At 40.6% G+C, this 12,493-nt stretch overlaps 1 protein-coding gene across 1 annotated transcript in view; it reads left to right on the forward strand.

The window, feature by feature from the left end:
• The first annotated feature begins 1,742 nt into the window (after positions 1 to 1,742).
• LOC118228416 (N-acetyl-beta-glucosaminyl-glycoprotein 4-beta-N-acetylgalactosaminyltransferase 1-like) overlaps positions 1,743 to 12,493 on the forward strand; it is an 82,849-nt gene continuing 72,098 nt past the window's right edge. The window contains exons 1-2 of the mRNA XM_035419935.1: positions 1,743 to 3,158; positions 3,424 to 3,641. Of these exons, the coding sequence (XP_035275826.1) occupies positions 3,500 to 3,641 (142 nt within the window). The 5' untranslated portion in view covers positions 1,743 to 3,158; positions 3,424 to 3,499. The remainder of the gene's footprint in view (positions 3,159 to 3,423; positions 3,642 to 12,493) is intronic.

Consider the following 12,493-nt stretch of genomic DNA (forward strand, 5'->3'; position numbering starts at 1 on the left):
CTGGGATTTTATGGCTTTCCAGAGCATGTTATGTCAGAGCAATTTGCTAGAGCAGGGAAACGGACAAACTAATACATCACTTACCCGGGTCAGGAGAGACATGCTGACATGTCACTCACCCGTCAACCTGTCACTCCCGGGGACAGCTGTTCTGATTGGAGGCCGGAGAGCCGGAATGTGGGGGGTACAGGGATGCAATCTCGGACTGAAATGGCACAGTTACGCACCCCAGCATCTCCCGAGAGCCACTGCTCTTACGAAGAACACATTTCCTGCCTGCTTTATTTGCAAGATGTTCTGGAATTTACATTCAGATGTTTTATAAGCCAGCAGCAACTTTTTCAGAACATATAGCTTTGTTTTACAATGCCTTTACGGGTCTCTGAAATCTCATTTCCTTTGTCATTGTCACTGAGCCTGTGATTCAGCATGGATTTCATTCAGGGGTTGGTTTCATTTTAAACACATTTATTTTAAAGCCTTTCTATCATCAAGGCTCAGGAAACAAATATTGCACCTGGATTTATGTAGATCACCATACTTCTAACATGATCTAATATGCTCCATCTGCCTGATTTGATCCCTTAAATAATATCTCCATGTGAATATAATAATAATAATAATAATAATCATATTTTATGATATTCAAAAATCTGAAGAAATGAAAAGAGAAGAGCGATCTGTATGCATGGATCTGTATGCATAGATCTGTAAATCCACTAGTGCCTGTGGATTCTGGACAAATTTGATACAGCAAGTGCTTTTGATAATTCCTCAACTGGCCACTTTGCGGCACCAAAGTGCAATACAGCTCGTAGCGTTTCCGAACCGGAGCCACATGTTCATGGCGGTGCCTCCACCAATCGCTCCAGTCTCTCAGAGGGAGATAAAGACCAGGTATGGAGGTCCTGAGTAAAAAAAAAAAAAAAAGTCTACACAGGAACCCCGCGGCTCACGATTAAGTGTGGGGATTATTTATTTCTTTAATTGAGGCTTAATGTAATTATTTCTAGGATAATGTAGACTGGCTACTTAATTCTGTCTGTAGTTTGGGGGGCATGAAATTACAGAACGTTGTTAAAAGTATTTTTTTTTAAATGTTAGAAAATGATGCTTGTATTTTTATAACTCATACCGCGTGAGGAATTATAGGAATTATATACCTAGTTATTTATCCCCTACAATTGCTGTAGACTGTCATTGTAAAATGTGAGATTTTTTGTTGCCAGCAAAATAAGGTATTTTCATTCTACTTAATTTCCCAAAACAGTATCGACGTTAAATTAAAAATGTTGATAAAATTGTATCATGACTTCTCAATAGCCTACATAGTGGGGTGGCTATAGGTAACCATAGTCCTCCAGTTTAAGGCAGTCATGCAATAAAGTGAGGGTTATTGTCTGGAACCGGCAGCCATCTATGCTTCAGACCAGAGTAGAGCTAGGAGAAGCGAACACGCAGTAATTAGCAAGAAAACGTAATTATTGCATCAACCGACGTGACATTAAATTTAATTTTGTTTTGTATTGTCAACCAAAACTGTAGCTCGTAATTAATATTGCATCCTGAATTCGGGTACTAGTGGGCGAATTATGAGACTCGCAGGGACGACTTGCCTCTCCCAATGGTTGATTTCTGCGTCTTGTTGGGAGCTCAGACGGTGGTTGGATACAGAAACTGCCCGTTACGGCTCCTCCTAGTTCGGTTGCTCGGCAGCGTGATGATGCTTATTGATGGAGAGAGAGCAGATGTAAAGACATCAGTGGGAGGAAGGGAGGGAGAGAGACAGATAGATCAGGGCTGTTCTGAGGTCCTATTCCGGGCGACTACGACTTACTTTTTTATATTTTGAAGGCAACGCTACTGCATATGAAGATTAATGAATTAAGGACAATGGTTGCTATGTGAACCGGGCCGGACAGCAATACAATCAACACAATGCCAACGGACATGGCATAGGCTACCCGATGAAAACCCCTAAACAATAGCATCCTGTGTGCATTTTCTGTTTGTTTGTTGTTGATGATGCCATTTGATGGAGACAGCCTACGTATGCACGAGAAAGCAGCCTACGTAAGACTTTTTAAACATGAATAAAAAAAATAAAGCGACACAAACGGAAAACGGTTCATCGATAAAGCCTACACATGGACCTCAGCGGGATCAGGAGATGCGGATGCTTATCCCAACCTGGCAGACATCGAGCTTTGCAATATGAGTTTCAGTTCTTAAGGGTGGCAGTTTTCTGGTGGTCCGTGATCTAGGAAACAGGGATGACAGTTGAGCCCTTATCTTTTGAGTGTGGTCGTCTTATGATATCATCGCTAAATATATCTGGGTAATAGGCTACAACATGGAGAACGGGAATTGACAAAAGATCCTGTCATCGTGCATTTTAAACATAGGCTACTGAAGTTGTAAACTCCTTCAGATGTAAGGACTGGACATCACTAAAACATACGTATTATAATGTATAGCGTCTATCATATGTAAAATATGCTATTGTGTTATAATTTTAAAGATTTAACAAGATTGTAAGACAAGTATTAGTTTGTCTTTGTAGGATAATATTTTTGCAATTAAAGTATCATCTCAGTTTGCATGAAACACCTGCTTCCCTCCAGATTTAAGTAACCAAAATTCAAACGGATGAGGCCAATCCCGAAGATGGTTGCACTTTGGTTGCGTTTAAAGATAGGCTATCCGGGGACTCCGAAGTCAAATAGGATAATAGTCTTGTAATTTCCACTGTCTGAGTTCTGACAACACCTTTGTGCTCAAGAGGCAAGTTTTCATAACCGAAAGAACGGGCGGAAGAAAAGTTTGACACCTTGACGAGCACATCAAGCGCTAATGCCAGTGGATGATCAACCTAGTGGTCGTTTAATGAGCATCGCTACGGTGTCACCACCAGAACGGATTTGCCAAGATTATCCGGACTGCTATTTCACTAGTACAACTGCCATACAGTTTTCTGGACCGCGATATTCTCTGCTGATTCCAACATCGAACTGTGACGGACACGTGAGGAAACACTCAGAGGCATAATATGACTGCAACATTTGCAAGGGTGAAACTTACGGACACTTGGTGAAATACGGTGTGGCTACACATCAAGCGTCAAGTATGGCTGAAGGGTGGAGCGAAGGACAATTCAGGTAGGTGTAACCTAAACAAATTGCCTTTCTTCTGTTCAGAAGCAAGACGCAGAACAGCTATATGCCCTTGCTAGATCTGAAGAAGATTGCATGCACGCTCAATTATAGTAACTGAAACGCAGTGCACTTGAGGCCGTCTGTATTCTGTAGATGCTAGGACACTTATCCAATTAAATTAGATTTTTTTCTTCGCAACTGCATTTCACCGTGTCTGTGACAGTTCCCCCATGAATAATAAACGTATATCTCTCCCGTTTTGCTTCAGAAACACTCGAGCTGCCATAACTGTACAGCGGCCACTCTCCACTGTCTCCAGCGGCTGAGCTCGTGCTTCCGCGAGGATGCTGCGCTTCCCAGTGAAGAAGATTCGCAAGCAGTTCAAGCTACTGCTGTTACTAGTTCTGCTGACTTTCGCCATCTGGTTCACGTATCTGCACATCAACCAAGGCAAAGCGATCAAGCTGCACTTCAACTACGGGAAAGGTATGCAATGAACAGTCTTATACTTGACTGGATTTTGGTCGCCAAAACCTGGCATCAGCTTTTTGCTGGCCTTAAATGCGCGATTTTGTCTTTACTCCATCATCTCATACGCTGTTAGAATACATTTGGCCTCCTGATCCTTGGGTAGCCTTTTTCAAGTTTGTTGAAAATATATCTCATTAATAAACATAAGCTTCGTATCGGTGTGCACAGTAGGGGGTGGCTCACTGGCAGTACACCGAGGGTGTCACTTCCCAGATATGTTGGAAATTATCTGGTGAAAATCACTGTGGTGTTGCTCTTGGGGTGAGGGAAATCTGACTTTTACAGTGTGATTTCTCAGTCTGTTTTTGAGTCAAAAATTATATAGTTATATGAATACAGTCTGTTGCAGTGATGTGCTGCGGGTGGCCAGGGTTGTGTCAGGGAATAAGGTCTCCTCTCCCCACAGTGTACTGAGACTTGGCTAGCAGGCTGTTTGATCAGACAGAATCACTCAGACATGATTCTGAGAGACCACAATGATGTTATGATGGCAGTGTTTACCAGCTGAGCTGACATTCATTCAGCTGTCTCTCAGGGAAAATGCTTAAAAAAAAACAATCTCTGTTTTATTAATAAATACTTTAAGAGGAAAATAGTTTTCAGTCTTGAGATTTGGAAGCTGTGAGCATAACATATACAAGAACTAATTTAAAACAAAACCAAGACACCACACTGACATATTAATCACCAAATACTGCTTTAATCACCAGACTCCAGCAGGTCATTTTGTCAGTAGATAGTATGAGAACTATTCTGGATTTGATAAAGGGATGTGGCCTCATCTCCCTGTCCATCATGGGCTGTTCATTTGTCTCTGGTTGTCCATTGGCTATTGTGGCCTACCCTATCACAAAATCTTCAAGTTGTATTTCACATTATATGCAAACATGCTTTTCCCAAGTATAACGATAGAGGTGCTACTAAATTATAAAATGAAAAAAACCTTTTGTCTGTTGCAATCTGGAATGAGTGATAAAAGTTGGTGATAAGCTGGTGACGAGCTAGTAAAGCATAACACTGTTGTGAATGCATTTATACAATTCACCATTAAATTTACAGTCTTTTAAAATAACACCTGGCTACATTCAATCCTTTAGTGCTGTTGTCTGCGGCACAGGCCACTGTTCAAAACAAGCACATTTTCCGGAACCCTGAACACAATCTCTCTCTCTCATTTTCTCTTTCTCTTTCTCTTTCTCTTTCTCTCTCTCATTCACTCTCCCACACTATCCCTACACACCTATGTGCCAAAAAATACAAAAGACAGTGATGATCTACTTTACACAAGGAGCGGGAAGATCAGACGGTAAGCCATCTAGCACGGAGCCTTGGAGCGGCACGTATGCTGGATTAAAAAGATTAAAACGAGAGGTCTACTAAGCCTTTTGTTGCGGGGAGTTCCATTCCAATTAAGAGCTGCTGAACACCATGTATGCTTCGACCCACCTCAGTGATATCCCCTTTCTGACACAGTCAGACTGCAAGAGACAGTCTCATAAGCCCTGTTAGCCTTCAAAACGGCACACAGAGTGAGGATGACAAGTCTGTTCGACTGGAATTACTCAATTTCTCTTTCTGTCTCTTTTTACTAGACCTTTCTGTTTATATCACAGTTTCTGTGTGACTTTCTTGCTCTCTGGTCAATCATTTTTGGAAAAATGAAGGGTATGTGTTTGCCCATGAAAGGTGTCATTTTATTACTTTTTGCCCGGCTGTATTTATTTAAAGAACTTTAATTACCTCTGTCAAGGAGGTTATGTATTGTCTGTTTGTCCGTCTGTCTGTTTATCTGTCCGTCCATGACATTCATAACTGGAAAAAATAATAGTCAGATTGCCCAGAAATATGTTGTGTGGTTTCATGTTCCAAAGAAGAAAAAACCTATTGATTTTGTTAACGCATTGACCTTTCGTTTAGTGCCACCATCAAGGCAAACTTTCAATTTGTGATCAACTTAACCTGAAAAATAATGACTGTATCGCCATGAAATTTGCTGTGCACATTCATACTTTCAATTGGAAGCCATTATTGAATTTGGTCACCCCATGACCTTTCCTCGAGCGTCACCATTAAAATTTTTTAAAAATGTCCTCATCTCCTGACCTGTTAGATGGACAGACACAAAATATTCTGTGCACATTCATGCGAGGGGAGATTATTGTGCCTTGGGAGAAGTCTGCATTCTACTGAGTGCATCTTTTCTATTTTAAGTTGAGTCTGGTTTCACAGTGCCATTCCTTGCCATGTCAGAGCTCAAGACCTTTCCTTTTTATCCAGGCGCTGATTTAGGAAATCTCATTTCCAGCCTGCCCTTTGAGTCCATTCAGCTGAATCCTGTGTCATACTCTTGCGAAGCAGCCTTTCTTCCTGTAACAGAGTGAAACTGTGTAAGCGCCTCCGTCACACTCTACTCCCACCAGAATCACACTGTGGAAGGTGGCAGAAACCAGCGTGCGAGATATGGAGAGCCGTGTGTGTGTGCGTGTGTGTGTATGTGCATGTGTGTGCGTGTGTGTATGTATGTGTGTGTGTGTGCAAGTGTGTGTGTGTGCATGTGTGTGTGTGTGTGTGCGTGTGTGTGTGTGTGTGTGTGTGTGTGCGCGCGCATGTGTGTACGTGTGTGTGTGTGTGTGTGTGTGTGTGTTTGTGTGTGTAAAGAGGGGGCATGGCTACCAAGTGGGTTTTCTGCTATTCAGAGCTTTGTCTTTGTCCTTGACTTTGACTTATGAGAGCATTCACGTTTGATATATTTACTTAATGTGACACTGTTTAATTGTTAAAAAATGAATGAAAAAGGCTCTGTAGGTAAATGGAGAGACTAATATTTAACGAAATTATCATACATACTGGGAACTAAATATAATCTTGAGTTTGCAGATGTCTGACGTGAACATTTACAGTTTGTCTGACTGGTTATAATCTGACCAAGTACATTTACATACAGAAGCCTCACTGAAAGGCGATGATGAACAGGCACACACACACACACACACACACACACACAAACAGAAAGGTGGCACATTAGTTTACTGTGACCTGTCATTGACATGTATTCATGGAAGGTGATGATGCAATGTGCTACACAGTTTGATTGGTTTGATATTTCAAAATGTGCTGCAGGAGAAAAGCTGTTGCATTTATAAACTGACTGTGGTTTACACACAACAATGAGACGCAGATATGTGAGTCTCACGGAGGGGATGGTATAGACTATTACAGCACCTGACACTACTACTGTTGCCACTTTCCTAAACATCAGTACAGTTATTATTACCACCACCACCACTAGCTTAACATCTGATGGCATGTGGGTAGGATTTTTGCCATCTAGATATTCATCTTCAAGATGTAGTCTTTCTTCCTTAATTGGGATTTCACAATTAATTAAAAAATATCAAAGAAACATGAGTGCTGAAATGCATAGAATAGTAAAGAGTGACTCACATTCTGGAATGGCCTGAGGTTTGCTGTCATAGCAACATTGCACAAATCTCCGCAGTACATGACTTCAGCCTTTGCGTTTCACCTCATCAGTATGTTACAGGACCAATTTGCTATTGTCAACCACCAGTTTGACAATGTTCTTACATGCTTAGGCAGCATTTATGGGTGTTTGTGTCTATTGACAAATTTGCATGTCTTTCATATTACTTTTGAAAATAAGCTTTAAGAGTAACTATTTAGAATGCTCTGTTTCTGGAGTACAGTTTATTTCCCTCAGTGCTGTTCTTAGCAGCGTGGCTATAGTGGCTACAGATTTTGCAGTTCCACAGTAATTATAGTGAGAATTAATCATTTGAACCCCCACAGACATCTATCCAAGACTTAAGCTCAACAGATGAATTTTGACATTGAGCTTGGCTTAAGGTTTGATTTTGTTTAATGATTACATTTATTGGGAACTTGGACATTCAGTACTCATACACATATTATTTTATGTTGCACATCTTAAGTAGAAAAAAGGTTGTTGGTCTTCTTTTTAGCTTTGGGGGTACTCCATCCAAAATATTGCCACGAGATCACATGGCTGTCCTGGTAATTGAGATAGATTTTAGGCTCCTTCTATTGGTTCACAGGCTTGGGGGAGTTGAAACAAGGTGAAAAAGGTCTTGTGCATCTCCGAGGGGTTAATTCAAATTTTTTTGTCAAACAAAAGCTATATGTGCATAGTTCGTTTTCTCAGGGATGTTTTGGTAGTTATCCTTGAAGTATTTGTCCCAACCTGAAATACTTGCTTCGAGCTGGCCACTGGGGGAAGGCCTCCCCCTCAAAGCTTGGTTCCTTGAGATTTTTTTTCCCAATGGCAAGTTTTCTTCCTCACCACAGTTAGATTGTTTTTTCTTACCCCTGGGATTTTTTTTATTTTATTTTTTACTGCACTTGGTAGTTTTTGGGGAGTTCAGCTGCCCAGGCTTTTGCAATTTTCCTGTTTTCCTGCCGAGTCTTTGTGTCAGTGTTTGTATAAAAAGCACTAACAGCAATAACATTGAACTGACTATTTTGGTAGGTTATATTAGGAATATTTGGCCTGTTATCTCAATTTTTGGATACTTATCACAGGAATATTTCAGTCGCTTCTTATCTCAGGAATATTACGGTAGCTTCTTATCTCAGCAATATTTTAGTTACTTATCTCAGGAATATTTGGTTACTTACTTTAGGAATATTTGGTTACTTATCTCAGTAATATTTCGGTAGCTTCTTGTCTCAGGAATATTTAGATTACTTATGTCAGGAATATTTCGGTAGCTTCTTATCTCAGGAATATTTGGTTACTTATCTCAGGAATATTTTGGTTACTTATCTCAGGAATATTTCGGTAGCTTCTTATCAGGAATATTTTGGTAGCTTCTTATGTCAGGAATTTTTAGGTAATTATTTATCTCAGGAATATTTGGTCAGTTTTCTCAGGCGAGAGGGTCTTGGGTAAAGATCGGCGGCTTGTTGGCGCTTTGCACACACATTATAAAGCGCGTTTAGAGGGGTTGAGCCGCCAGTCAATGACGCCACTGTCTGCAGGCTGGCGAAGCGGGCGGAGCGAGTGGGCCACGGTGGCACTGATATCCTCTCCACAGGTGGGCAATTCAGCCGAAGCGTCCGCGGCGAGGGAGGCCGTCTGACCGAGAGGAAACGTTATACGAGCCTATTATAGAGCGAGTGGGCACAGCTTGATCAGAGACAGCGGCTACAGACAGGATCTCTCACGCAGAAAAGGATGTGTTCTTCCTCTGTATCATTTGATGTGTGTCATCTCTGAGGATCCTTGTGGCAGGAAACGTTGTGCATCAGTGGGTACACTGTCAGGAGCCTGGTAAAGCAGGGCCGTAGATCCTCTTTAAAGGGCAGGACTGAGAGAGCTTTGGTTTTTTTTATAGTGCTTGAGGATAGATACTGTAGGTTAGCTTCCTATTTGTCAGCTTATTGAAATTACATGATGTGCAGTATATCAGTAATAAAGCAGATCACTAACTGTTTATGTACTCTACAGTACATTTAAACATGGGTGCACTTCCATGATTTGGAAGGTTATCTGTGCTTTTTCTCTGAAAGATAATCACCCTTTCCACCTTGAAATTACTGTTCACTAGTTTAGCGAATTTTAAGTTGAAATGTAGTTTTTGTTAAGGCTAAAGTAGTAGGAAAGGGGACCTGTCCCAACTAGACAGGTAATCATACACAAACAGAAGATAACACCTTCCCAGGACTCGCCCAGTTCCGGATATAATCTACTGTGAGTCCAGTTGTTCTGCTGTGATCGGCCTTGGAAGGAGTCGGTGCCATGTTATCTTTCCTTAAGCAAAATCCTGCCATGTTTCTTAACTGCCATACTAGCTTACCATCAGTATGCTTGGTCAGTTTCCATGGCTGGAGAAGTAGGCCTATATACACATTGTATAGTATTAGAGGACCCAGATGCTCAATGGTATACTTAGTATAGTATACAGCATGTGTGCAAATTGCATCAATGTGAACTGTCTGTTACTCAGACTATAGCCAGGCTTTCAATCTTGCATCTATATCAAAGCTGTCAGTCCTCCCTCAGCTAACTTTTCATCTCTGATGTTTTCTAATTAATTTTCATAGGGGAGTATAGCACTTCGATTAAATCAGCCTTTTGCTTTCTTTTATTTTTCTGTTAAAAGGCTTTCTGAGGGTTTATTAGAATGCTTTGACTTTTCAGGAAATTTGAAAACCTCAAATCTCAAAGCAGTCGATCTGATACATAATAACTGATCATAAAGGAAAGATAATAAAAAGTTGGATTTTATCTCTGAAAGTTTCTTTTATCTTCTCTAAGCCATTATCAATGAATTGTGGTGTTAGCTAATACCCTTCCTGACTCCAAGCTTTCTCAAAATGTTCATATAAAAGCATATGCTATTTGTACCATGTATCAATTGCAAAACCATAGATTTATTTCTGTTAAAAGAACATAGGCTAACCCAAGATGTTGGGTTAAACTGCAATCGTAGGCTAGCTCCATTTTACATTCAGATGAATCGGTTGAAGTCATTTTATATGTACGGGGTGTGGATGATAAATACAGTAAATGCCGTCATGCTAGTCTGTCTGTGACATTAGATCAGGACAGACTAGCATTCACTATAGATAGTGAATTTTCTCCCAACATTGTGCAAAACTGTTAATAAACCATTGGTAGGCCTATTAGTACTTGGTATTGGCACGTTGTTTTAGACCAGGGGTGCCCAGACTTGTCCAAAAATGGCCGGTGTGGGTTCACATTTTGTTTTAGCCCAGCACTAAGACACCTGATTCAGATAGTGAACTAATTGTGCTCTTCAATCAAGACCTTGATGGGTAGGATCAGGTGTCTTTGTGCTGGGTGCCAAAACCCACACCCACAGCGGCCCTTTTTGGATAAGATCGGACACCTCTGTTTTAGGTGGTACTTGGAATCCAACTTGATCAAGGCAAAATCGTATCAGTTAATCTCTAATTTTGATCTCTAGCAGTCAGAAACACTATCCTTGTAGTACTGGTCGGTTATTGTTAACTTGTGGTCTGTACTGCCAAGCATGTGGTCTCTGTCTATAGTCTGTCTATAGTCACTTTAATGTAGATATTGTATAGCAGGCAGTACATATGTGATTAGTCCTAAGCCCCCTCTGTGTATGCTGGTTATCATTCCAACCACAACTGCTGAATTGTAACAAATCTTTCTTAATTAGACACGTTTAATGTCTACTGATGGATGAGTTAATGGCACTTGTCAGAATGTCAACAATAGCAATGCATGATGTGAAGAATAAATGTCAGATCAGCTAATGCTTTAATATTCTTTAATGTGTTCCCTGGCTAATGATTCATTTAGAAAGGGATTTTAACTGAATATATTTAAAGACTGGAAGGTGGAATTATTGGGGGGTCACAACGGCTGAAATCTGGACTCTTGTTGATTATAAAGTAGGAGTTCAAAGTGGATCTCCATTTCTTTTCAGTTAAGGAAAGGATTGTGGAAGGATTTTAACATGTCTTTGACAACTAATTAAGAAATTCATTTTTAAGTATACACATGAACCTCCCTGGGAAGAAGTCTGAGGATGCGAGCTATGTATGATTCTCTCATGAGTGCTTTGGACAGACAATCCTCAGGAAGCAGATTTTCCTCCTGAAAGCTGTTAGATTTTCTATTTCTGTTTTTGCTGAATCTGAGTTTGATTCGCCTTAATCAGCAAAATTTTATAACTCTATTATCACCCTGTCAAATATTCATGCTTTCTGAGGAACATTTGAAAATGAGTTTTTCAGCTTGTGAGAACAGGCACAGAGGCAAGTCGGGCGAGACACCTTTGGAGGCTTGCTGTGATCCTTAAATCACCATGGTTACCTGAAAGAAGACAACAAGTCTGTCCTGACCTTAGGCCTGTTTCCAAAGCTTTGTGCCTTTGCTCTGTCACCACTCATGGCATTGATAATCTGAATATAGTCCTTATCATAACTGACTATGAGAGAGACAGATTGCTGATTATTTACGACAAATACAGTATGTCATTTCAAACTTCATTTAAAAAAAACTGTGAAAGATTCCAGCTCTAGTCCCACTATATTTGACTTTCTTAATGTCTTTTTCCTTATCAGCTAGATATTGGCTGATATTGTAGAGGCTGCAGTGATAAAAGGCACACTTTCAATTAGGAGAAAGCTTTCCATATCTTTCAGCAGGGTGCATGCTTAAAAAAGTAATTTCATAATTTGGATACCGAATTAATCAAGCGTGAATGTAATTATAATTTAGATGGCAAGAAAATTTAATTTCAGCCTGATTTCGCATGTTTTTACCTTATTAATTGGGACGACAAATGGCTCCTTCACATTTTCCAGCTGTGACATGGAGGACCTCAGAGTTTACAGTACAGCACCTGTGCTGATACAATGTGCAAATGGTTCTTTGCCTTCTTTTTATTTTCTGTTTTACTGCGGCTTTTTCACAGTTTCACCTCCTTCTTTACCCAGTTTTACTTTTTCTTCACTATTATTTCCACCTCATAGCCCAGTTTTACTCTACAACCCAGTTTAGCCCCGTCACCGAGTTTAACCCCTTCACCCTGTCTCACCTGGTCTTTGTTTCACCATATAACCCAGTCCCATCCATTTTAACCTCCTCACCCTGTCTCACCCAGTCACTGTGTAACTCAGTCACACTCCATCCCCATTCTCTCCCAATTTCACCATGTCACCCAGTCTCATCTAGTTTAACCCTCTCACCCTGTCTCATCCTGTCACAGTTTCACCATATAACCCAGTCACACGTCATCTCCCAGTCGCATAACCCAGCCTCATCCATT

This window comes from Anguilla anguilla, chromosome 5, assembly GCF_013347855.1.
Source record: "Anguilla anguilla isolate fAngAng1 chromosome 5, fAngAng1.pri, whole genome shotgun sequence".
NCBI classification, from domain to species: domain Eukaryota; kingdom Metazoa; phylum Chordata; class Actinopteri; order Anguilliformes; family Anguillidae; genus Anguilla; species Anguilla anguilla.